The sequence below is a fragment of the Trachurus japonicus genome, chromosome 3 (genome assembly GCF_045865225.1).
Source record: "Trachurus japonicus isolate A0001 chromosome 3, Traja_1.0".
NCBI lineage: Eukaryota > Metazoa > Chordata > Actinopteri > Carangiformes > Carangidae > Trachurus > Trachurus japonicus.
This window is the reverse complement of record NC_140909.1, coordinates 36,255,411-36,282,319: the sequence shown is the minus strand read 5'-3', so window position 1 is coordinate 36,282,319 and position 26,909 is coordinate 36,255,411. Positions and strand designations below refer to the sequence as shown.

At 41.7% G+C, this 26,909-nt stretch overlaps 1 protein-coding gene across 3 annotated transcripts in view; it reads right to left on the bottom strand.

Moving 5' to 3' along the window:
- Window positions 1–26,909, bottom strand: part of tspan4a (tetraspanin 4a) — a 153,967-nt gene that overhangs the window by 99,173 nt on the left and 27,885 nt on the right. The window contains exons 1-2 of one of the 3 annotated variants that reach the window (XM_085771853.1): window positions 13,967–14,172; window positions 13,045–13,124 (exon numbers count right to left, since the gene is read on the bottom strand). In XM_085771853.1, coding sequence (XP_085627979.1) covers window positions 13,045–13,124; window positions 13,967–13,976 — 90 coding nt within the window. In that variant the 5' untranslated portion in view covers window positions 13,977–14,172. Of the gene's footprint in view, window positions 1–13,044; window positions 13,414–13,966; window positions 14,173–26,909 lie in introns of those variants that run through there. The other 2 variants (XM_085771852.1, XM_085771851.1) reach the window with 2 other exon arrangements.

Sequence of the window (26,909 nt, the reverse complement as noted above, 5' to 3'; positions counted from 1 at the left end):
GTCAAATTTTCAATGAAACCTCCTCTAACGTTTCGTCATCACTCTAATCGGCTCCACATGGTCAGCCGACTGAAACAAAGTGGATTATACTGACGGGCAGACACTCGACTCTCACTTAAATGCATGGTTATTCAAATCACTATTCTCAGGCCTGAGCGTGTGTGTCATGTGACGTCTTAATCTTTTCATAGTAACCTAGAAATGAGAGATGACACACCTTTACAATGCAAGAGGACCCTATCACAGCAGTGCAGCTACTCACTGCTGTTACACTGAGCTGCACATCGCTTTGACATATCCAGTCCTCAAGTGTCCTTTATGAATATTTAAAATATTTCATGACTCAGATCTGTCAACAGCGGTTACTCAACACTTATTAATTTTAGCATACTGGCAGAGAGCCTTTGAAGAACAGAAAGCAAAGTATTTTTTAAATGACTGGCTTGTGCACTGGCTGCATTTTTTTTGTTATGTATTGGAGTCCTATGTATGTTTGAAAAAGGAATGTTTTATACCTGTTTTAAGAGATGTCCTTTGTTGCCATGAGGGGACAGAGGAGATAAGGCCATCTGTGTACGGGGAGCAGCCTCACTGCAGTCATGCCAGACTGATGCAGTGGAGAAAATGATTCACTGTCAGAATACTGACAAAATAGTGAGCACAGCCTCCCTAAGTACTTCCACTCAGTCCCCCAGACTAATCTGGAAAAGTGCTGGAGAGATGTGAGAGCTCCTCTTAACAAATAAAATGTAGTGAATGGGAGTAAACATTTACATGTTTACTGTTATGGGACACATTATGTGGAGAGGCAGCATTATGGTTTGGTTGAACAGTTGTACATAAATACCATTCAGACTGATGAGGGGTTTCCTTCAGCTGTCATGGACTGAGTCATGATGGCTTTTTCTGTGGGGAAAAAAATCTACCTCCTGTTTGCAGAAAAAAAAATATTGAGGCAACTTTTTAAAAAATCCTGTTATGGTGTCATCTTGTACACATGCTTGGGCTACAACTCTGAAGCCCCCGATGCTGTCCACCCCTCTGCTCTCAGGTTCATTAATGGTGATGCTAATAACACTCATCACTGCATTCTGTACAGAAAGGCAAGGTGCCCCCCCCCTCTCGCTCTCAGTCTCTGAGAGCCATGATTTGCATATTTATTTGTTTATCTACGAGGCATTTATTGGAAAGCTGCCTTCCTCACATTGCTTCCATGCTAGTTTGGTCCACTGGGCCATATTGCATCAGGAGTAAATGAGTGGCTCACGCACGCTCCAGGTCCCGTGAGTTCATACTGAGCTTGGAAGAGCTGTTTTTGGCTTCTTCATCAACCTGGAACTCGCTAAAATGCACTTTACAAATTAATTTGTTGATACCACTGAGCCATTTTTAATCCATCATATCCAACTTTCTCACTTCTTCTTGTAATAGGTTTTAAATGGTTATGTTGTTACGTTATTCATTTTCATTCAGTCATATTCAAAATTTAGCTGTAATTGATTGGTTATTTAGAATCAGAAATTCATTTACATTTACAATTAAGGGAATAGCTCAACATTTAGGAAATGCACGTATTTGTTATATCACTCTCATACAGGTACTGTATGGGCATTTTGAATGAACACCAGCAGCTGCTGGCATGAGGGAAGTGGAAATAGGAGAGAAGAGCATTTCTCGCTCTGTGCTGTTGTAACAAAGCCAACCAGCACTTCTAAAGCTCACAGGTCTTAACACATTATGTGTGCTTTGCTTGATTTACCGCCCTTTAAGCCACTTCCCTCACTTTGACCTGTTCACCTGCAAGGCTTTGAACACATTGTGCTAATATTGTCCACTTTCTTGGGAGCAGGAAGGTTACTACATTAGTTTTGCTCTCAGAAATTGTTAGTTGGTTGCCCAATTGTTAAAAAACACGTGTCAAAATGTGTGCTAGAGTGCCCTCGTCAGTGGCGACAACGTGCTGTATGTGCCCTTTTTCTTCTTTTTGCCCCTGCCCTCCAAAAAGTCTGTGTACGCCACTGCATATTTGTCATCTACAATGTTATGTTCAGCTGACAGGAAGCTGTCGAGACATCAGCCAAACGAATACAGTGAATAGTAATTTATTTTGAGAATTATTATATCTAAAAATGGATTAAGAATTTGTTGCTGTTTTTTCTGTCATTTGTATACTTACTAAGCCCCATAAATAATGAAAACAACACCAGAGTAAATCAGAAATATGGCTCGCCCTAAGTTTCATTCTTCAGCACAAAATATATCAGTACTTTGTACCAAGTTTGTGCAAGTTTGCATGTACCCAGAAGCATTGACAGTAATATATTTTCCAACTTGCATATAAAGCAGTGAGGAAAGAAGCACAGGAGTCTTTATCATTATAAAATCGCCTCAGGTCAAAGTGAATTTCAATAACCTGTGGAAATGGAAATGTATTTAAAAAAGAAGCTTTTGGGGAGGGCAATTAAAACGCACTGTGATGTGAGGAACGTTGGCAGAACACAAAGGGCACGAGCCATGTTATCATTAGCATCAAGACAATTTACAACTTTGTTCGAGCCTTTAAATGAAGTGCAAAAAGTCGGGCAAATGTTGTGTGTAAAAAACAACACAAAGGGAAACTTTCAAAACAGACCTGAGATCAGTGTTTATACTGTAAACTGAATGGTTATCGCTGCCGCCTTGACATGCTGATGGAGGAAAACTGTGGTGGAAACAAAGGCAATTTTATTGGAAATCTCCTTTCGCGTCTGTAGTTTTAAAATGATTTCACTTGAAGACGTTGTGCTTCTCCAACAACATGAAGAAGTCAGAGACAAACGTGTCTAATTTATCACAGCATTAGGATTCAATCAAATCAAACACATTAGCTCTATCAGTCTAAATTGTGCTCATCACCTCATAAGATAAGGAAATGAAGCTGCTCGCACATCACTGAGAGCCTAAATGTCACTAGTGAGAACAAATAAAGTCATGACTTCATGCTGTCAAATTCATGAGGCTGTTGCTTTTCATCACCATGGGAACATGAAGAAAATTGGATTGTAAAAAGCTAAAGGAGGCTTCAACTAGGTCAGTGATATGGCAATGCCAAAATCTGGTGTCTATGAAAGCTGAGAAGTGGAATCAAAGGGGTTTGAGTATTAAACTGGCAGTGATGATAGAGGCAGAGCAGCTTCCCTGAGCCACCACCTAAGCCTCTGTCTGAGCCAATCAAAACCCCGGAGAGCTTTATTAAAAGATATTTCCAACAAAGTCAGTCTGAAAATAATTTTTTGTTTTATTTAAGTTTTTTATTTTTTTTTATTGTGAATTTATTCAACATTAACTGCAATGCCGGCACTACTTTCTGCACTTACATGACAAGCCTGCCAGATCTGATGACAGCTGACAACATTTAGACACAAAAATATGTCATCATCTGGAAATGTAATTCTCAAGACTAGAAAAATGAAAAATGAAGACATTCTTGTGTTTTCCCACAATTGAACGTGGATGTAATGCTGTTGCCTGTGAGCTCTGTGCACAAACATGCCAAACTCAGCAAATGCAAACTGCAGGGCCATTATCTGGACCACTCATGCTGTGCACGTCAACCCCCACCACCACCCACCCCCAGTCCTGCTGCAAATCGATGGACTGTGTGGCAGTATTAGGGCCGGGCGGGGCGGGGCTGACAGATCTCAAATCAGTAGAAAGGCAATTTCTATTGATCTGGCTAAATCAGCGGAGACAGATGCAACCCATTCACAACTCCGGCAATCTATGGATCCTCCGCTGGGCTCTGACCTACATTACGATGACAAGTAAACACAACTTCAGAGGACATGTCTTCAGTCTCTTCCGTCTGCCTGCTGCTGCCTTCCCATCTTTTCTCTGTCCCAGACTCATCCCGCTGCTGCATGAGCCTCCTCCCCCTCCTCCACCCTCCCGCGGTGTGGAAAAGACACGTTTGTGCTAACAAGATTAATTAAAAAGTGGCTGTAAATGAGAGTCTTATTTTGGGTATTTTGTAACTGTGGGGCGCTTTTTCTCCAGCTCTGCGGTGGTTTCCGCTGAAGTCGATTATATTTTTCAGTTGCCCACTGTTGCAAATTTATGGCGGAGTCATTGCTGCTACATTTAGGGGATAATCAGCATTTTTCCTGGAGCACAGAAATCAGTCGCTCCTCTTTTGCATATGATTATATATATATTTGTGACACTTTGTCTGGCAGCAAGCGATACCCAGGCTGCTCTCACAAACACAGGTCTTAACGGACAAGGTTAGAGCTTATTTCATACTCTTAACACCAGAGCCAGCGACCATCATCTAAATTAAGTCAAGAGTCATTGAATTTCAATATGTGTGAGTTCTATTAGCTGCTGTTGACTTTGTGTGTGACATAAACGCACACACACACACACACACACAATATGCACAAACAAACGCAGACCTTGTGATTCCTTTTCAGCGCTTTGAAAGAAACTGCTTTCCATGACAACCTGCGAACTGATGCACCTCTTATTGACTTTAGAGAATGAATGGGGAGGAAGTTGCAGAGACTGTAAGGATGTTTATTATACTATCTTGAATAACAATACACTGCTGGCCAGGAGTCAGAAAAAGACCAATTTTTCTAGTGGTTATTGAAATCACAGCAGTTCACTGAGCATAAATGACACGCGGGGGAATGCTGAACTGTAGAAAAAGTAGAAAAACAGGTGAAAAAAAGACAAAACCTGTGCAACTCCAACATTTGCAGCGATTAATTGCTTTTCGCTATTTAAACAGAACAGATTGCTGGCACTCACGGATAAATAGTCTTCTCAGTTTAACGTGAGGCAAACATGTTGCAGCTACAAGGACTCATCAGTGTAAACAACAGTGGATGAGATGATCTACACAGACAGGTGAGGTTCAACCTTCAATTGACAAAGAGGAGATACGACAAAACAACAGGTTTAGGTAACGCTTGTGCCGCTTTTGTTGAAGACTTACAGCCCATATAATGTGGGAAATAGTCCTATCAGAGTGGTGAGGAAAAATCCAAGTAACAAAGGAGGACAGACTGTTTGGTGAAAGGTTCATCCTACAGCAAGATAATGAGCCAAAGCTGAAGAAAAGAACCAGACTGTGGCTTCACCGGCTGGAGGAGCAGCACAGGCTCCAGACTGAAACCCCAGTGGAGCTGGTTTGAGATGAACTGGACAGAGGGCGAAAACATAGTAAACTGTAAAAGTGCGACATGGTTGTGGGAACCTTTGCAACAAACTTTTCCAAACAATCTGTCAATTTCTAATGTAGGAGGAACAACACGAGCGCATTCTCACTGTTTTATATTTAGCATTAAAGGTCCCATGGTTCATTTTTCTCAAAATATATTTATGATTTATTTGTTCTATGCTTTCAGAGACACTGTGCATTCCACTAGAAGAGTGGTAGCTGGTATACATTTCTTTGCATCTGCTACTATTAAACTACAATAATAGCTCATATCAAGTTTTTCTACAGCTCAACCTTTGAAAAAGAAGATATTTTTGTTCATTAGTTTCCTGGGTGTTATTTTGAGTGTTTAAAAATAAAAAGTAAAGATCTGTTTATTTCTAGCACAAACACACAGCAGTGTAATTGTTGCCTTTTCTCTTCCTTAGTGTGAATCCAGTGCATAATTAACACTTCATTTGTGTTTTCCTCCAATTTTCTCTCCCCTGTCTTTTAGCAGAAGCATTGTCTGAGCTGTCAGCGCTGTAAGACGACTCTGTGGCTGCAGCAGGGGAACTTGACTGGAGTGCTCGCTCGGGGACAATCAGAGTCCAACTGGGTTTAAACCAATCTGCTCCTTAAAGGGACATTGTGTAGCTTCTTCTGTTATCTATTCACGAAAATCGATTATTTCGTTCAAAAGTATGTTTTTCATTAATCAGTAACCACCCCCTTCAACCAACTGAAGTGTTCCTTTCAGCTCTGAATTCACCGTTCATATCATTCATATCTATTGTCTATCGTGTCGGCTCAGGTGGAGGTGGCGTCTGTGAAAAGTCACCGCGGTAACGCAGTGAGGAGGAATGGAGCGTTACACTGATGCTGCATTCACGTGCAGTCGGGCAGACGGCCGTCGGTAACAAACCAGATGTCATTTTAGTCACAGAAGTCGAGAGAAAGCCGGTAAAACGTGGGTCAGGTGAACAATACGACATCGCCATGACAACATATTGTCACGTGTATTGTTTTGCCTCGTGCTGACGGACCACTTGTTTACATTGAGGCTTGTTTATGCCGTTACGTGCAGTGGCTGTTGTCCGTCTGCCTTCTGCCCAATTTCACGTGAATGCAGCATGAAAAATACGATTGAGTTGCTTGCGATATATAACCGCAACGCTAGATGGGAGTAATGGGCTCTATGCACAGCTCCAGCACTTCCTGAATTTAAGGCAGGTCCTTCATTTCCTGTCTTACATTATTGGACACACTGATTAATCCAGGTGTGTCTGAGTAGTCACAATGGTCAGACACACCTGGATTAATCAGTGTGTCCAATAATGTAAGACAGGAAATGAAGGACCTGCCTTAAATTCAGGAAGTGCTGGAGCTGTGCATAGAGCCCATTCCTACACAATGTACCTTTAAAGGGGACACATTATGGAAATATCACTTTTTGAAAGGCTCTTCAATATTTGGGTGAAAATGTGAGAATTGACTAAAAAAATCTGTCATTTTCAGGCTCCCTAGGTTGAAATCCATGTGGTTTTACGAGCTGTTCCCTCACTTGTCTTCCAGGGATGTAACTAGGTTTCGAATTTGCATAATACCACCCCTACCTGGTACCAGTAGAAGGGATGGGGCGGGGGAAGCAGTGGCTCATTTGCATTTAAAGGGACAGACACTGAAACCAGCCGTTTTGAGAGGATGAAAAGAGCTGTGATGTTTGATCCTTGGGGTATTTTGACCAAAGCAAGTCACAGATAAGACACCTGGGAACTATTTTAATTTGTGGAAAAGGGGGCATAATATGTCTCCTTTAAAGTGAGGTTTGTGTAAAAATCACTTAAATCAGAAATAGAGACAAAGAGCCTCAAAGCAGTTTGAAAGGGATTCAGGGACAATTGTCACCGTAAATAAAAGATAACATGAAGAGCCAGGTGAGGCTTTGTAAGGCTTGGCACAGGTTTAGTCAGGCTTCTTAGTAAAGCTGTTTTAACGCTTCACTTTAAGTCACCCATTGTCACCCTGCGGTAAAAGTTGCAGTGCATCAGAGTCGCGTGGAAAGCAGGACTGAAGCCGAGTGTCGCTGCAGACCAGCAGCTCCTGACCTCAATCATAACGATCATTCTCAGTCCCCCGTCACATTTTGACCCCGTGGCCTCTTGCAGTTGCCTTGAGAGTAAATTAGACAGTGGCTCCGCCGTGAGCAGACAGTTTGTCCCTAGAAATACTCACACTTCTGGTGTCTGTGTGTCTAAGCATGTTCATCCACTTTTTTTTGTGGGTTTACAAATTCCTATCATCAACCCCACCAAGAAACCTGTCATTTGTTTCACTGCATAGAAATATATATTTTTAGATGAATGAATGCATAAAATCTACAAATAATAAGAGAAAACACATGTAATCAGCCGTTTCTATATATTTTCCAAACGGTATTTTGTTGTGCAGCGGAGCCTCCACTCCGAGGGGGATTTGATGCTTTATATGCAACAGTGAGCAAATGATTAATTGATGGAGTCGCTGAGTCAGAAAGGAAACAAAACAAGTAGCCAACAAGAAGCACAAGCAGCAAAACCTTCTCACATGGCAGGAGGCAGATTTTTAGTAAAACATATAAAGAAGCCTTCTGCCTCCAATACGAAAAAAAATAGAGTCGTCTGCTCCGAACTCACTGAACAGCAAACTGTGAAGTTTTTTCTTTTATTGAATGAAACACCTGCACTTGTGAAAGCTCTTTTTTTTTGTTGCTGCACAGTTAAACAACTTTCTACTTTTGTCACTTTCCCACCTGTAGAGGAAGGTATAACACTGTAACACTATGAAACAACACATCGTTTTCATTTTTCTTTTTAGTTTGAGGAAACACCCATTAAATGAGTGACAAAGTTCTGGTGTGGCAAAGATACATGAAGCTTGGAATGTCAGGATTTGTTGTTGTAGAGTAAGCTGAAGGACTGGTTTTAGAAGCTAAAAGGTCTTGATATTTTTAACTGCTCTGACCCTTTAGGGGGTGTCACTATGACCTCTTATACAGTAGCTGCTGCTATTTGAAGATGACCACAAACATGATAGAGACTGTACAAAACGAGCATATAGGCTGTGTCTTCAGCATCTGATTACAATAGTTGCATTTTGCTTTAAGGCATCTAGCATCTAGTGGTCATAGTAATTATGACAGGATGTACTATAAGGAGCATTTCAAGGAGCAGCAGAAGTCCAGTGGTTGCTGCCGGTTTGTCTGGATGGACTTTGATGAGAGTTGTGTTTGATTCCCATGTGAAACATATTAATGGACCATAACCAACTTTATGAGTCATTGCTGCTACATTACAACTTTTACTGACAACAAAGTATTTTTAGTGTCCAAACCGGATGAAGCCATGACTGTTATTGTAGTTACCATGGAAATGATTGTATTGTTGATTATTTATCATAGAGGTTAATTGTGGTGCTGTAGGTGCAGTAGTATTTCAGGAAACATTGATACTGGTTGGATGAGAGGATAAAAAACAAACTCCTTGGTTGTTTAGGTTGGAGGACCTGATGGACAAATACTACAGAGTCTGTGCAGCAGACGTCTGTCCTTAGACCTTCGCTTCAGATAAGTACAACTCACAAAAACCTTGTGGCAACAGAGGAGCCGTCCCTCAGGATGAACAGACCTGCAACACGTGTTCAGAATATACTGAGAATAATAACAGTAACATCAAAAGATAGTAAAGTCAACATGAAAATATGTATTCTTAAAATGGATCAAACGCATATTTTATGTTTAGACAATAAGTTCAGGTGTTCCTTTAACTTCTTTTACTGTATATCTGCAGAAAGGTATTTATAGTCTGTCTCTGTCTTTCATGTTTCATACTGTCATCTTGCACAGTGTGCAGCAGTGTTAAGATGATGTGTGATGGTTTATAAAAAGAGACGTATAATAACACAATAACACTTCTTTCTCTATGTGTGTGTGTGTGTGTGTGTGTGTGTGTGTGTGTGTGTGTGTGTGTGTGTGTGTGTGTGCGTGTCTGTGTGCAGTTTGTCACTTTCTGCCGTAGCTGTCAATACTTATTTCCAACATGACAGATTCCTGTACATCCACTGTGCTTGGCAGACACACTGATTCTCCTCTTCATTATTTGTGTCGTTCATCCCGCTCTCCGAGAGTGTTTAGCAAGTATTTGAACATGGTAGCCGGTGAGATTACTTTATTTATACATCTTTTAATCTTTTGCAATAAGCACTTGTTGCTATGGTATTTTTATTTTTCCTCTGCAATTTACAGAGATCATCTGTCAGCCGAACAGCACCATACACTGCTGTGCCGTCTTCATCCACTGATTCTCCTGCCTGAGTTTTCTCTTTAGAGTCATGACGGCTGTCACTGTGCTACTATAACGGTCCAGTTCATCTGTCGTTGTTTTTTTTGTTGTTGTTCTTGTTGTTGCTGCCCCTGGAAAGACATTTAACCCACTCCACGGTGAACCTTTCTTCATTATTATTACCATTATTTTCAGTCCTGCATCCAAAAAGTATCCATTCCCACCCCAGTCCTCATCACAGTCCTGGGGCCACATGTATGAAAGATTTGTAGGCACAGAAATGGTGCACACACCATTACCCACACATCAGCTGCTGTTTTTTTTAAAAGTGTGCCTCATGCATACTTGAGACAGTTTTGGAGAGATAGCTGCAGGTGATATGATAAGGAGGAGATTAAAATTTCAAGTGTGAGATGCAACCTCAGAGTAAAACAGCTTATTTAGGTTGTTCCATTGATTGTGCTGTGGTGTTTGCATTCTGCACTGCGTTCAGTGAGTCAGCCAATAGCCGTACTGTAGTTTTAAATTACTAAAGAGTCATGAATTGATAACATTCTGTTCATCTGAATCCAAGCCCATGTTGATATTTCCTCTTTTACCCTGAGCTGTGACTTTGTGAAGTCTGTTTCAATAAGAGCTCCATCAATTAATCATCGACCTCCCCTTTGACGTTTAATAATGATGTCTGAGATCCCCCTGTGATGATGCTTTACAGGTACATGTGATGAATTAGTGGCATGGGGGCTATAAATATCCGGAGACCTGCTTAATGGTTGTTGCGGAAAGACGGCTGCTCTGGTGCTGCTGGACAATCTCACCCGTGCGCTCGTCTCTCGGCGTAACTCCTGGCGCTGACAGGTTTAGAGAGCGGAGGGGCGGGCGCAGGTATCAGTATGCAAACGACTTCTTAAGGGCATTTCTACATCCATTAACGGCAAACCGTGGGAGTGGAAATGAGGCTTACTGTACTGTATGCGCACACATCCGCAGTGACTGAGATTTATCAGACAGAAGCATGTGTGTGCACGGCTATATAAATCTGACAGTCTTTGCATGTGAATTAATTATTTACGCTAATAAATGCTGAAAATAGTGGAGAAGAAAACAGTAATCACAAATTCCCACAGCCCAAGGCAACAAAACCCAGAGATATTTATGAAGATAAGAGCAGATCAGATTCGAGCAATTATAAAAAAAAATCATTGGCGTTTGATTTCCTGTCAGTTTAACTGATTGACCGATCATATTAAAATAAGATTTTACACGTCTTAACCAACTGAGTTTAACACTAGTTTGTCAGAAATTAGTTCTTAACATCACTGTCATATGTTTCTAAGAAATTCCTCTTTCATCTGACACAGAGCTGTGTGAACTGAAGGCTTCCCTCACATGTCGTATGACGGCCCCGATCCAGACGGGTGTTTTGCTAAATCGTTGCCTCTTGTAAAAGAAATGTGCTTTTTCAAGGCAGTGTGTCCTCATTTTGTCCTGGCTGCAATGTTGTTGGCTGCGGCACACTGAAATTATTGTGGGGCGGAATAAATGGGATAAATAAATGTCAAAGTTATAGCTCTGCAACTTTAATTTAGAATCAATAGATCACAGAGAACAGTGATCTGGGTCCATTACAGAATCAGTCGCGCATTGCTCTCAGTAGGCCACCGGCGTTCCATCAAATCCTGTGATGTTTTCAGAATGGAAATGTGTTATTTTCTTGATGTGGGATCGAAGGACATTGGCGCCACAGTGGCTTGATGCAGCGGTATAGCATTAGTGTCGCCATTTCAGTGAAATGACTGCGTCGATAGAAGAATCCACACCAGCAATTTGGCTTTCCTCTCATTTTGAGAAATCAGAAGTTTTCCCTACAAGATCAGAACCATCTATTCCCCAACTCTCTCAAAAGTCACAACTGCAGCGTGCTCCGTCGCAACTCTAACTTTCTGGACTAATTAAAAGTTTATTTCAGAGGAGATTCCCGCCTCAGAAACTTTGAAAGAGCTTATTAATGGTTGAGCAGGTGAAGTTGGGAATCTCAGCGGTAAAAATAACCTTTTACAAGCATGTGCTGATGAGAACCGCCTCTGTGCTCCTGTTTTCCATACACCACACAAACTCCGAAAGTGAAAGTAAAAGTTGAAATCAAATATATACTTTGAACGGGTCGATGTCCATGTAATCTGTGTTGACTGTGGGGTCCGCTGTAGCCGCCATCCCATCGAATCCATTGTCTGCAGAATATTGAGGTAACATTTAAAGCGTGTGTGTGTGTGTGTGTCACCCCCCTCCCTTAAAAAGCCCTTTTCAATGAGACTGCAGAAGCTGGGGTCTGTGTGAACCGGTTGACGTGTTACAGCTTGTAAATTGCTGTTGAAATGGTGGCGACATTGAGGTCTGACATTATCCATCGGCTCCGACTATGACTCAGATGCATTATTCTCAAAGACAAGCTTTTTATTGGAAGAGCTCCTCTGTTCTTACCTGGAGGATCATAACATGATTGGCTTCTCAGAGGGGGAGAGAGGGGGGCTGCGGCTCGCCGCGGTCAAGCGGTCATTATTTATCCCCACTGGCGAGGCACACAAGCACGCACACACACACACACACATTGCGCTAATAACAAGTGTAGCCTATACCCCTCCCAACCCGCCTTTGACGGCAGTTTATAGCTGACAGAAGATGGGGAGGTGAAGAGGTCACTCATTCCTGGGGGGAAATTGCATTTTCGCAAACTAGATTGCATTTCTCCGTCCTATAGGCCTCATCTCGTTCCATTACCAATAAGAACAGACGCATGACAAATCAAAGTAATCCCAGAAAGGTAACCACAGAGGCCAGCATCCCTCCAACGCTGACACCTGGCAACAGATTTCACAAAGAAGGGAGAAGTAAAGAGTGTGTGGCACGAGATCCACTTCCCTGAGCTATACGCAGCAGAAGCACTGCTGAGGGAAAACCTGACAGGCTTCACGCTGTAAATGAAAGCGATCCGTTGTGGGGGCTATCTGACGGAGGCAGGCAGACACCGACGCTCCAGCATCCCCACGGCAAACCGATATGATCAGCCAGATAGAGCAGATTGACAGCTGATGCCTTGATTTGCTGCGTTGCGTGGAGAAGCAGAGGTACTGTAGGTGAAGAAACCACGGCACGGTTGTAACACTCTGATTAACTAGTGTACACACACAATGCAAGCTCTAAATATGCCAAAGCTTAACTCAGCAAACAATGCAGCGCACACCCACACTCAAAGTACTGTATAGGGAGCAGAGAAAGCTTGACTCACCCACACAGTGGGCTTTGTTGCACATGATCTAAATGCATGATCTGTCTCTTTCACACTCCCCTCTCCTCACTCCTCTCACATCACATCTCTGGATTGCACAGACACAAAAAACAGAATAAGAAAAATATGCAAAGCAGAGAAACATAAAAAGAAAAAGAAAAAGAAAGAAAAGAAAAGAAATCACCACCACCTCCCAGCAGGACAAACATTTCTCCAAACTGGAGCACACACACTCAAGAAATGATAAGGGGACTCACCCAGAAGAGCAGATTGAAGAAGACCATCCCATATCGCAGGGCCATCATGCAACCCTCGGCCATCCTGCAGCGCCGCAGTTCTAGGAGGAATATGAAGGAGAGGTCCAGGTAAAACACCACATACTTCTTCCCCTGGGCGTAGCGCCCCTTGGAAGTTTGCGGCCCCTTTGTCGTGTGGAAGCCAAACGCGAACGGTGGCCGCTTGTACTCAAACTCTCCACTGAAGCGGTGGAACCCAGACGTGAACGGTGGCGTGTCGGGCTTACTGTCCAAAGATGGACTGCGCCGGTACGGAGTCTCATCTGTGCTGGAGCGTCTCATTATGGAGGCTATAAGTGAGTCTTTTTCTTTTTTTTTAAAAGAGTCTTTTTAAGAGTCACTCAGTGTGGTTCAAGTCTGTACAAAGTCCAACAGTGGAGGGACACAAGTTATTCCACCGAGGGCTGAGAGGAGATCTCGCTGATGTTTCTACCTGTCCTCAGTTTCAGCACAAAATATCCTACGATACGAACCCTCCAGAGGCTGCTGATTTAATTATAACCTAAGTGTGATCACACTTTGATCGGAGTTAATCTGCAGAAGATAATGTACTGTCATTCACTTGACTCGTCCCTCTGTATAATCCTATAGTGCCACTATATTCAGCGGGAGAGTTTGCATAATCCTGCTGCAACGCCTGTGTAATTCTGTGTATTTAGGACATAATCCCAACACACACATACACATCCACACAACCCTGTCTCCCTCCCTGTAATCCCTCAAGCACAGGTGTCATGCTCTTTCCAGATAAGATGGTTTGCGGTTTCATCTCGCAACGGTTCAATCAGGTAAACGGCTGGAGGTTTCTCCGGCTCGACCTCTCCAGCTGCTCTGGGTTTGGCCAAAAAAAAAAAAAAAAAAAATTGATCCAGAAACGTCCTACCTGGTCTCATGAGAGATGCCCGAGCAGGTGCTCTCCACCGGGAGGTAATAGCACCCCCCCCCCTCCCCTCCCTGCCTCGGCCAATCAGTTTATTTCACTCAATAAGGGATCACACATCCGCTGGGAAATGAAATGCTATATGCTCAAGTCGTGTCTGAGTGCTCGGCAGCATGTGGTTGTGGCAGCAGATGTACTTTTGCTGACATGCAAAAAAAAAAAAAAAAATGAGAAAGAGCAAAAAAGAAGACAGGATGGAAGGATGGTGTTATGAGCGTGAGAGGAGGATTGAAAACAAGCATGAAAGGATGAATAATGTGTGTGAGCGGACCGTTCTTTGGCTCCCTGTTGAATTCCTGCCCTGCACAATTTCCTCCTTGCTTATTTCGCCCTCTGCCCTAACTTGTCCGATTTGTCTCTTAAAAGTGCCTGGGGGGGAGGGGGGGGGGTCGCTCCACCTCTCCCCACGCAGACTATTCTTCACACAATCTAGCAATTCACCCTCTTCAACTCTCTCTTCTTCTCACTCTCTCTCTGCGCTCCCTCCTCTGTGCTGACGGCGTTTAATTAATTTCCAGACTCTCATCAGTGAGAGGCAAAGTGTGCGGTGTGTCCCCCTCTTCTCGTAAAACTCCCTCCTCCGCTACAGCGCGGCTTCTCTTCCTTCTTCTCTAGGTGGGGAAGAAGATCAAGGTGTCCACTGGGGTCATGGCCAAAAGAAAAAGCAAGAAGGAGAAAAGAGAGGAACGGAGCAAGGGAGGAGAGACAGGGCAGGTTGGAAAAAGAAAGACAGCTTCCTCGGAGAAGCAAAAAAAGAAAGACCGCAGTGTTTGAGCGTTAGTCCTGCCTCGCTGCCTGAAGCTCCCTCCCTCCTTCTCTTCTCTTCACAAGCTCCTGTTCTCTTTCTCTCTGTGTCTCCCCCACCTCCTCCCTTCTTTCAGCAGCTCCGATGCTCTCCCCTCCGCACGCACAATCTCAAACACCCCATCCCTCCTTGGTAACTGTCCCCTAAACCTGGCAGCGCGAAATGCTGGAGCAGTCATTCATATTCTAGCCACACCCTTAGAGGAAGCCCAGCCAATCAGGGTCTCGCAGCCCCATCCTCCCTCGTGCACACGCCAATCATGCCCCACCATCTACCAGATAACACACACACATACATACAACGTAGATGCACACACACACACACAAAAAAAACCCTGGTGCGTTGTTAACATACCAGCGCTGCACTTGCGCTAGTGCTTCCTCCTCCTCTCCTCTCTGCCTCCTGCCTGGAACTCATTCCACATGCAGAGGTTGTTGTTGCGCACAGCCCAGGCTGCTCTCTGCACACTTGGCTTCAGTCGTGTTCCTCTCCGCCTCGCTCTCTCCCTCTGGACCTGGACTTCGGTCATACAGTATCCATGCAGCTGCACTCGGCCCATACTGTATTTCCTCACTACAAACATCTACAGTAAAAGACAACGGAGGCAGGCGCGCACTGCCCCTGGTATTCACACAAATTAATTGCGTGCACTCCACAACCTAACTGCCATCTGGGTCAGTGGCTTTACGAGTCCACAGGGACACTTCAAAACCTGCAAAGGTAGTGACTTTGTTCAGGGCTGCATCAAGTATTTAATGGATTTCTGTCTGGCCTCCTGCGTGCAGGGCCGTTGTATAGGGGAGAAAGGTGATGATAACTCTAGGGGCCCAGCGCCCAGTAGGGCCCACAAAAAACTACAGTAGTCTAGTCTTTGTATGACTGATTTATTCTGCATAAGACCCTGACTAATAATGCTGCAGTAGCATTAAAACAAATTAATAAAACATGATAATACATGCGTTGTCTAAGAAAAAAAAGTGGAAAATACAGGGGAGGGGGGGCCCACTTTAGTATTCCTTCAGGGCCCCCAGAATTTATAGTAACGGCCCTGCCTGAGTGTGTTGCTGTTTGACCACAGAGACAGCGCCCCCGGGAGAGGGACTCTGACTTTAATGGTTGACGTTGTTGAAAGGAACATTCACGACACTCTGCACTGTCTGCTGAAACATTACGTGACGTGTGCCAACATCAAAGTAATGCGCAGGCTTTTTAAAATATAGTGCTCATGTCCCGACATCACGTCTGCGCGAGCTGCTGCTCCACTGGATAAATAAGTATCTTAACTTCCTATTGATGTCTCCTTTGCTCTTTGATGTTGGTGAAAACATTCACCTGGAGGTTGTAGTTTTAAAATAGTTTGTACAAAACAGGCTTTATGTGATGCAGTGCCAAAAAGATGAGTCTTTACCATTTTTGGACACATGCCACTGATTTCTAGCATCATCCCTTGTATGCCTCCAATATATATATATATTTATACAAACAAATCAGAGTCTGTGTTGTAAAAAGAGAGAAAAAAAAGTGAATTTGTCAGTTTGTGGGTGAGAGGAGGTGGTTTGTTACTTTAACTGAGACTGCTAATGAATATGTCTACAGTGATGAGTAGCAGAGGAGGGGTCAGTGCTGGGTCTCCACATTTATTTAGAAAATTGACCCATACTGTACACCTTTCAGCTCTTAAAGAGGAACTATGCATTTTTATCTTAACTATGCTACATTTTTACCTTTTTTAAACAGTTTTGAAGTAATTGTGAATAATGACATGTAACTTGTTACAGGGAGAATGGAGGCTCTCTGCCTTCCTTCCACCTAGCGTCCCTGAAAACCAAATTTGCACGATCGCTGCCGCCCAGTGTCCCAGCTCTCATATCTGCACACCACAACACAAACACACTCGTAACCTGTAATCTATTTTTTTTATAACAGATAAGACTACACAAATATACACATCGTAACATGGTATATGATCTGTAACGTTACTGTATGTACTGCTCTATTGTTTGCTTTCTCACCAGCTTTGTTGTAAATAAATGCACATGGCCATGAGGAGGGTTAGCAAAAACAGTGGAAAAGCGACGGGACCTGCAACCTTTTCTGTGGAAGTAGAATTGCCTCCATATTATTTGTTAACTCATTGAGTGCCAACCACGTAATTTCTCGTTTTTCGTTCCCATGCGTTGAGTGCCAAAAACGTAATTTTACGTTTTTTGCTTTTTTTTAATTATGAAAATAGACACTTTAACACAACTTATGTGTAAATTTGGGGACTCTACGACGAGCAGAACTGAAATAGATGACGATCAAAAACTCATGACAGCTCAGGATCTGGAAGTTTTCATCATAACTCAGCTTTTGCAAACGGAGTTCTGCATGTGGATGCAGCAGCTGCTCTGCTCTCACCCGCGAGGCTGCAGCAGCTCGGAGCCGAAACAGGAAGCTCTCAGCTGACAGTCCCGCCCTGGTCTTCATCTCGAGCAACACCGTGTCCTCCCCAAGGTCCTCCCGCGGTAAAATCTGATGGTCTCTGGGTCAAAGCAGACCGCCGGCACCGACCCGTACCACAGAAGGACCGCGACCACCGGTGGGACTGGTGTTCCCGACCTGCTGTGGTCGAGAGACCATCACGTTCCGCGGCGAGAGGCTGTGACACGGCACGGTGCGTCTGTGTTATTGTTGTTTAGTGGCGCCGCGCCCCCCGCCCCCGATGGTGGATTTGTGAATAGAACAACAATTGTTGTATATATTTATCTTACACGAGCCCTTTGATCCAGAAAAGTGTCAGAAGAGCGACAGGCACAAACAGAGCATCTTTCATAAAAGACGCTGTATCTCCTTTTCTAGAAAAAAAGCAGGGATTTTGGTGAAACCCAGCCATGTTTAGCTTGACTTTTCTCAGGAACGGAGGCACGTAGAAACAAACGGTTTGTGGCCATTTGAAGCATAAAGTTTCACATTTCAAATGAGCCACAGTATGTGTTGGTGGCAATAATATAGAATACACTGTGGCTCTACAAAAATCGTCAAAAATGGTCTAAATTGCCGGTACACTTGACTAAAACTTTGGAAAGGAGCGCGGCACTCAATGAGTTAAAGTTAGGGTAGGAGATTCTGGAGAAACTGTTCAAGCAGGACACATTTTGAAAATACACAATTCAAAAGTCCAAGCCCCTTTCCTCAGACTTCTCCCTGAAGCCACGCCTCCAGAGCACAGAAACGCCCAACGCTTGTTCAGCATTGGGTTCACATTAAGGTGGAGCCCCACAACACGCAACAGTAGCCTCTTGCTGAAAGCCTTGTCGCTCACATTGGGATTACACTGGAGCGTTTTTGAAAAAGGGTCCTATGTTCCCCATTTTCCCCAAAAAGGGTCCTATGTTCTCCTGTCACAATCGAGGTGAAGAGGATTTCAAGCAATACAGTAAAAAATGCTCCAACCCAGCCTCTAATCTGTGCATAAATGGCTAATCTGTAAACATGAAACACCTTTCATAAATACAGAAAATGAACTTGAAAAGCCAAAAATATCGTGCAAATATGAGGCAGATCCACAAAACCACACAAACAAATCACATGAATCAAAACGACAGTGAATATTCAATTCATTTACAAATAAATGAAAAGCCTTTGTGAGAATCTCCCTCACAGTTGCAGCTTTCAAAAAGGCATTTTCGGATCAATTTTCTATTTGAGAAGCAAAAAAAAGCATTAGTGGATCTTAATTCTACGCCACACGCACACAATTTTGAGACAAATTGTCCAACAGTCTGAACGAAAGTGGACCGCTAACAGCGCCATTTTCATTTCTCATAGTTAGAGCCATTTACTATTATATGCTTCATATTTGCAAGGTATTGACAAATGACTGACTCATTCTGTGGAAGGTGTTTTTATATTTACAGATCATACATTTGCACACAGACTTTCAATGTTTTCACACAAACTCGTCCCCATACCTCTCTGCCTTTCTCTGGTCGTGTTTCATGGGTAGTATAAGGACTCAAGAACTTTGAGTTTATTTCATATAAATGCTTAATTCTTATGTCATCTTTTGGAAATGGGTTCATGGAACAAATGGATCTTTGCTAAGCTATAGGTAGTGATAGCATTGATTTTAATTAGTTGTGGACAAATACCCATGTCTAGCGAGCATACTGCATTTCATTGGTCTATTTTGCCTTTTGTTTTTTTTGAAGGTTCTGTAGGATATTGTTCTGACCACCAGAGATATGAGTCGTTTCCATTCACATGTTACTCACACTTCAGTCAGTTTGACATGATCGGCAACAGAAATTGCACAATAATTAGGATTTCTATCAACCACCATTACGCTAACATTAGGGGTGGGATCGTTGTGGTAAATAGCCTGTGGCACTAATTTTCCAGCTGGGTGCCGGTAAATTGTGGAAGAAAGAGGGCAGAACAGGATAGTTTCATTAAAAGACCATCTCAATGCTCAAACTGTGAACATCTGTGTAAAAAAAACATCATGAAAAATTGAGCTGAATGATGCAAAAAGAAAAAAAAAGATGTGATTGTGTTTGGCAGATACTCCTATCATGATTAAGTCGTGATTTTCCTTGTTAGTGACGTTCTTGCTTTTAATTTTAATTGAAAAAATATATATGAAGGACGATGATGTGATTTTTGTTGAGGCTTGTACCAAACAAACATGATCTTACTATGACTTGTAGGCAGGGGAATCTCTGCTGCAGCACAACGCTTCATTTGTCTGTTCAGCGTGTGTGTTTTTTTTTTTTGTGATCTTTTTGTTTCATGTGTTCGAGTTCCCACATCGCTCCACACACGTCATTTCATCGGCTGCTATTAGTGCTTTATTCTCTTTCTATGGCGACATGTACGTAGGCGAAACGCTTCATGTACATAATGATTTATTCACTGGGTCCATTTCCATTGCACTATGTTGCATTTTGCTTTTATCAATACACCAACTTTTCCTCCTCAGGCAACCTTAAAAAAACCAATATAAATTGTTTGCATCTTGTCCAACACCATTAATATGAAAATACATAAGGCTGTTTGTCAATGCAACCACCCTGTGACACATTACACAGCTGATCTATTGTGTCTGCAGCTGATGTTTTACCAGTGAAGATTAGACAAGGAGCAGCTCAGTCCTGTTCTCTCCCTGAGGTCCACCACACTGAGGGTGTTTATATATGATCCATACTAATGCACCTCCATACAGAGGGAATATTATGCTATATTTATACAGCATGTATGTGTCAATTAGGCCAGTAATTGGAACAATCTGCTGTCACTTCTGTAACATATACAGACTTGGATGAATAATGCATCACTAAACTCATCATAATCGTAAGAAGATTACCATTAACATGCTGTGACACCACCAAACAAAATACCTTACACCTAGTCATTCATGTTATCCCCTAACCTAACACAACCATGGCCACACAACACAACTCGGAGCCTAGATTCTAAAATATATTCTTACACACACACACACACACACAAAGTCAGTGGCACCCTGGGGGTATCGTCGGCTTTGATGTCCTCAGCATGTACAAATACACGGATGGAGGAAAAAAAAGAAGGGTTTTGGCTGCAGAAAGGAAACGATACACAACATGATGAAATTAATCTCTGTTAAGACAGAAGAATTATAGGTAGATGCACATATTAAAGCACTTCATGAATCGCTGTAATATGAAACAGGGATGTAAATGGACTGATGCGCCCAGATTGATTCACAAAGTGCGCTGTGCCACTCTTGGTCTCTGCGCAGCCATAAAAGGATAGCAGGCTGGCTTGGTTTCCCTTGTTTAAAGCTGGAATATGAGTCTCCTATGAATATCTCTGCTAAATGACAAAACAGGCAACAAGGATAACTGCGGCGCACATAGAGAAGCATTATGAGCATGTGAAATGAGAATGGCCCTCCAAATGACTGCCAAGTTATTTAACGCTATTTATCTGGTTGAATCTTTGCTTGTGCAGCCTCACAAAACCCTTCTTAGTTCACACTTTCAACTTTGGATTCTGTTTTAGGTGAAAGACATGTCTCTTTTAATGCAACTCATTTCCTCCCTAGACATCATTCAGCGGTTATGAATCAGCATTATAGCTCCATGATTCAACAAAGCGTCAATTATGTGAGTTTATAATTATGACATTTAGTGAGCTACAGAGGGCGAGATCAGATTTTGCTGCTTATAATTATTTTTAATTTTAGCTTCATTTCAATTATCATGTTATCTTGAGATAAATTATTGTCTGTGACTCAACTTTTCCAAAGATTCTTGTTTGACATCTTGAGATACAAGATGTGATGTGCTACATCAGATATTTTTGACAAAAAAATTCTATCGTTATCTTGAATATCATTGCAATCAGCGCTGTGGTTTGAATCCTTCCTTCAAACAGATAAAACATCTTCAGTCTCCGCAGAGTAAATACCCTTAAGGAACATTAAAACTCCTTCCAAACAACTTAAGTCCACATACAGTAACAGCTCCTGACATTATCTGGTCCATGAATAATGTGCAGACCAGAATATCACATTGTGAACAGAATTTGCCGGGCTCAGGTGCCGTCAGGACATCGCTTTTCAAAAATCACAGTTGTGTGTGAAGCAGATGAAGCTGACTAACGGCACATTTTCACAACGGCATGACGCCAAAGATCGTTGAGGAATCGGAGCCATGAAGCCTAATAAAAACAACTCTGGAGGGAAATAAGCACGATTTACCCAATTGAGCCAACTCATGAGGGACTTGAGATTCGCTTTGCTGATAAAATAGAGCTTTATGGACGATAAAACAGAAATAGATGCAACAACATGTTGTGTTAGAAAGTGGAAGCAGCACTGCACAGTGTGTAAAAACACAAAACAATGCAAGATGAAAATAATAGATGAATAATGTAATAATATTTGTGGTAATGCAGCATAAAAAGTATTATAACAGCATATTATATGATTTGTTAGTCTACAAAAAGTGGGATGATGTAACACATGTTTTCGTAATAATTCTTCTTGTATAATAGTGGTTATTTAAATATTAGATAAAACACACATTTTGTTATAATTCTGATGCACACAGAACAGAAAAATGAATTTGTCTATGGATGCACTGTAGTAGATTGAAATTAAAGCAGAGAGACAGAGTGCTGAGTGCTGTTGGCATAACAATAGCACGGATGCAGGAGAAGGACATGCACTTAGCCTGTATTTGTATTATACTAATGCTGTCAACTCTCTTTGATCAGAAAATCCAATTGAGATAAAGTTCTCCTTTTGAAAACAAGACATTTATAATCAGACAACAGCGTGTGAATATCAGACGACCACGCCATAAAAATAATTAGCAGGAAAAAATAGCTGGGGTCATAAAAAAAACATCAGATAAGAACACTTTAAGTTACTGAAGGGGGGTAAAAGAATCTTAATCCTATTCAACAGAATGTGAATCCAGTCATGCCAAGGTTATTTATAGTCTGTGGTTACAGGGGTTAAATATTGACGAGAAGATGTGCTTATTGGTGATATAGTCAGAAAATTGTCACGTGATGATGATTTACTCTTGTCAATAGGTGAAGTATTGAAGAATTTAAAGATCACCAAAGATCCATCCACTGTGGACCATCAGAGGCAACATGCTTGGAAAACAGCCTGTATAGGACATTTACTTGTGTTAGGTTTGTCTTTAATACGTTTCTTCAGCTTCCACCAAGCCACAAACTGCCGGGTTGGAAATCGAACCAAAACAGAAGTGACAAAACTGCAAAGTGGCCACATGAGGCTGGCTCCAAAAACAAGTCAATCCCCATAGACTACAATGGTAAATTATCCAACTGTACAGCAGAAATAAACATGCTGGTTAAATAAACAAAAAAAAACTGATTTGGTCTTTACAGCTAATTTCCTCATGACAACTTATGGAGGCGCCAGCAGCAGAGCAGTCACAGAATCACTCCTAAGAAACCCATGGGTGACTTTATTTACAGTCTCTGACTATATGTTCTCCGCCACATTTCACATTATACATCACATTTATGTAACAGTTATTGTTGTTTTTTAGATTAGATTTGAATAATATATGTGTAGAAAAAGTCTGAAAAATAAACTTCATAATCAGTTGCAATGTTTTATGTCAACATTTAAGTCTCACTTGTAAATTTATCAAATACCTCCACCCATATGAAAATCCAAGAATCATTCAGTATATAACAGTGTAGAGCCTGCTTTTACTATTGGTCATTTAAGCACATTTTGCATGAGTAAAATTTTGAGTGCAAAATATTTACTTGCGATGAGGTACAGTATGTTTAGATGTCTTTTTTATACTGCTACTTTTAATCAACACATTTCTCCAGTAGCTGTTTTGGGTCCATTTCTGCCTGATGTTACATAGCCCTATTTAATGCTCACTAACTCCTCCTGTAAACATCAAAGAAACTCCTGAACTGGAGAAGGCACTTGTAGCCTCCTTAAATATATAGAGATAAATAACCTAATTTATTCATCTCCTTGAAAAATATATGACATTGCACACGCATATTTCAGATTTTATCGCCCCCAAATTTGAGGTAAATATGTAAAAGTGCTAAGGTTTTACAGGGCACTTAATAAGCAGCTAGGCATCATTAGGTGTGCTGGATCTATCAGACCCAACATGAGCTGAAAACTTCCACCACCGCCAGGAAGCACAAACGTCTGCAGCAGAGTCAGGGACAGCTCATCCATTAATCGTCACGATATTTAATATTGGACCAATTAACTGACAGACTGACATTTCTCTCCCAGGAGTCACACCGGTGTTTAGGTCAGATCGCACTGATATTGATCAGAGGGTAACACTGAGGGGAGAGCTGTGAGGCTTACAAAAAACATCCTGTCACATTGTTCCCATATGGCTAACATTGCAAATTAAAAATTCATTAAAAAAAATTAACACACACATTAACTGCCATTAATGAATAATTTGAATCCACAAAGCCTGAGAGTGAAAAATGAATGCATCACACATTGGTCACCCTTAGTTAAATGTGGTGACTTAATACCTTTGTGCATTTGGATACAGCATTAATTACTCTTGTTAACTGTAAGGTTTAATTAATGTATTAATTCAACAAAAGGATTTTACGAGGGGACTCAAAACAATTAAGTAACCATGAAAAGCCTGTGAGCCATCTATTGTTTAAGGCATCTGTTTAACGTGTAATTATTATGCAGCATGCCATGCTTGGAGCCAGAAATGACGTATGCAAAGAGTATGGATGTAGGCGTCGTCAAATAATGGCTCTACACCTACCTGTTTTCATAGTAAGAAGAATGAAGACAAATGTATAGAATTTTGAGTATTGAGCTGAATAAATATTAAAACATTGTTTCTGCTCCTGAAGCTGGTTAGTAGAAACTCCCCTTGGCTCATCCGCCCACCCACAGACCTGCCAGCCATCACATCGTGTTAGGGCAGCAAAGGTCATGCACTGTTCAAAGGATGGGCTGATGATGGTCTATATACTTTTCTTAAGCAAAACTCTTGACCTCAGAAGTAATAGTTCACCACCAAACAATCAAAACTTCAGATAAAAAGTTGAGAGCTGCTCTAATCAAACAGTTTATTTTGACAATGGCGCAAAATGATTGTTTGATGTGAAAGGAGGGTTTATTTATCAGATGAAACCAGTGTTCCTCACGTCCTTAAGCATCTTTTTGTTTTGGTTCTGAGTTTCTTAGAAATCACTACAATTCAGGATTATTGCTTAAAAAATAATAAAAGAAATCTTACTGGCTCATCTTTAAATTATCATTATTTTATCATTTATATCTACCAATTCTGACCGCTTGGGGGCAGCATAAATAAAAAATATGAGCTCAGCATTGACTCATCCATCCATCCATCCATCCATCCGTCCATCCATCCATCCATCCATCCATCCATCGTTTATACTGCTTATCCATGCAGGGTCATTGGGGGACTGGAGCTAGCATTGATTTGTCCCCTTTAAAATTGATCTAATGCACCTGTTGGCAAATACTTTCTGGAGTAGCATTATCATCCCTCTAGAGTCGTGTTTCTGGTCACTTGATAAATGATTGTCCAGTATTTACTCTGTTTTAGCTCTGTTTTCTCCCTCTTTGCTTTGTGTTACTGCTGTTCAGTGCTGAGAAGGTTGTGTACAGAGGGTTTATGGAGCCTTTTCAGTGAGGCCAAACAATGATGTTACAAGAGCAGCGAAACCAGTGAGAACTGATCTCAATGCAACCTCAGACACACAAAGAGACAAAACATAAACAAATTCCAAGAACATCTTCATCAATTTACAATGCATTGAGCTTTCAGGGCCACCGTGCGTGAGATTTAACCAAAACGGTTCATTTTTGGACCGGTCTCCTAAACGATGAGCCAAAACACACTTTGCGGTGCCAAGACTATAGCTGCAGATTCAGCTGATGGCTTTCTAATGATTCTCATCAACACAAGCGACTTCTCTCATTATGTCACATTGTTTTCACACTGTCATTTGATATATATTATAACCTCTTTAAGGTCAGTGGCTAGATAGAACAGTTTGAAAATTATGTTAACATAGCGCTCTGCCTGAGAGGACAATATATGAGGACAGCCCCTGGCTTGCAATATAAAGAGTGGGAAAACAACAATACATATGGCAACAGCCCCTGTCACAGAAAGCTATGGCTCAACTTTGGTGCCAAGTGCAGCTGATTCCTTTCCGCCCCTTGGCTATTTGCCAAGCACTGTTATTGTTTGCTGGTAGCTGGAAGAAGTTGGTATTTCTATTAAAGAGTAAAGTATCTGTTGTTCGCAGTGGATTATCTTTTACATCTCAGATGTGAAAATCTTCGACCTGCCATGAGATATTGTTATAAACCAAACTGCTGTTTAAGCTTGGCAAAATTACTTTTGAGGAAAAAAAGATTTGATTTATTCTGCAGTGGTCTTTCAGGAAGTATGTCTTACTACGAGCCTTTGCCTTCTGTACAGTATGTGTTACTCAGACAGAGTTAAGAAGAGTTTCTCTGGATCTTCAGCATCTTTCTGAGAGGATTACAGAACAAGAGAACAGCAGGGGCTAAGGACAAAGCAGTAATATTGGGATTGACTCAGCAGATCAAACATAGCCACCAAAACTGACAGTGCAAATAAATAAATAAATAGAAAACTGAGCAGCAGCAGGCTGACATCAGCAGGTATGTGCTCAGAGGGATTGTCACCAAGTTTAACTTTCCAATTGTGCACTATGTATTGAAAAAACTGTCATTTTCAGACTTTGCATCTGCCCAAAACAGACGATCTTGCCCCATCATTCTCCCCAACCAAAAACACTATACCACTATAATAGACAGGGTGATATATTGGTGGGGTTTTTTCAGGTGGCCAAGTGTAATAAGTTAATGCAGGTTTAAAGTCTCATGGATGAAGTCATAATAGCCACTGAGCTCCGGTGTCAACGGAGTCATCTCCATGGCTACTGGCTAAACTCCAACCTCTCTGACAAATCACTTGAATCAGTTGAAATCTCTAGAAAGGCTAGTAGGACAAATTGTTTTGATCCATTAACAGTGTATTCAAAGCCCCCGCACATTTCATCCCACTGTACCCTACAGCTCTATTGTTTTCCAGACATGATCCTTTACGACTATGGACACGGTCACTGTAGTTTACTTAATGCCAAGCAACTGTCTGCTCCTCATAGGTGTGAGTCCACAGCTAGCATTTGTCCCAAACGACAATGCACTATTCCCTCAGTTTGACTTACAGTATGTGTGCTAATAGACAACAACATACAGCTCTTTGTGCAAATTATCATTTTGAAGTCCCTACAAACACACGCACAAATGCACACACACTCCATTTGTAATGCAGACTCATGTTGACTGACATTTACCAGTTTCCAGTTGCAAGTTCCATTCCCATTAGTTCATACGTTTTCTGACCTGATGTTATTCCCATCATAGCTTGACGACACTGGAATCTCAGCAGATCAACTAAAATAAACAAATAAATATATATACTATATAGGGGTGTGACGAGATCTCACGAGATTAAACTCGACGATATTTCACATTAAAAATCT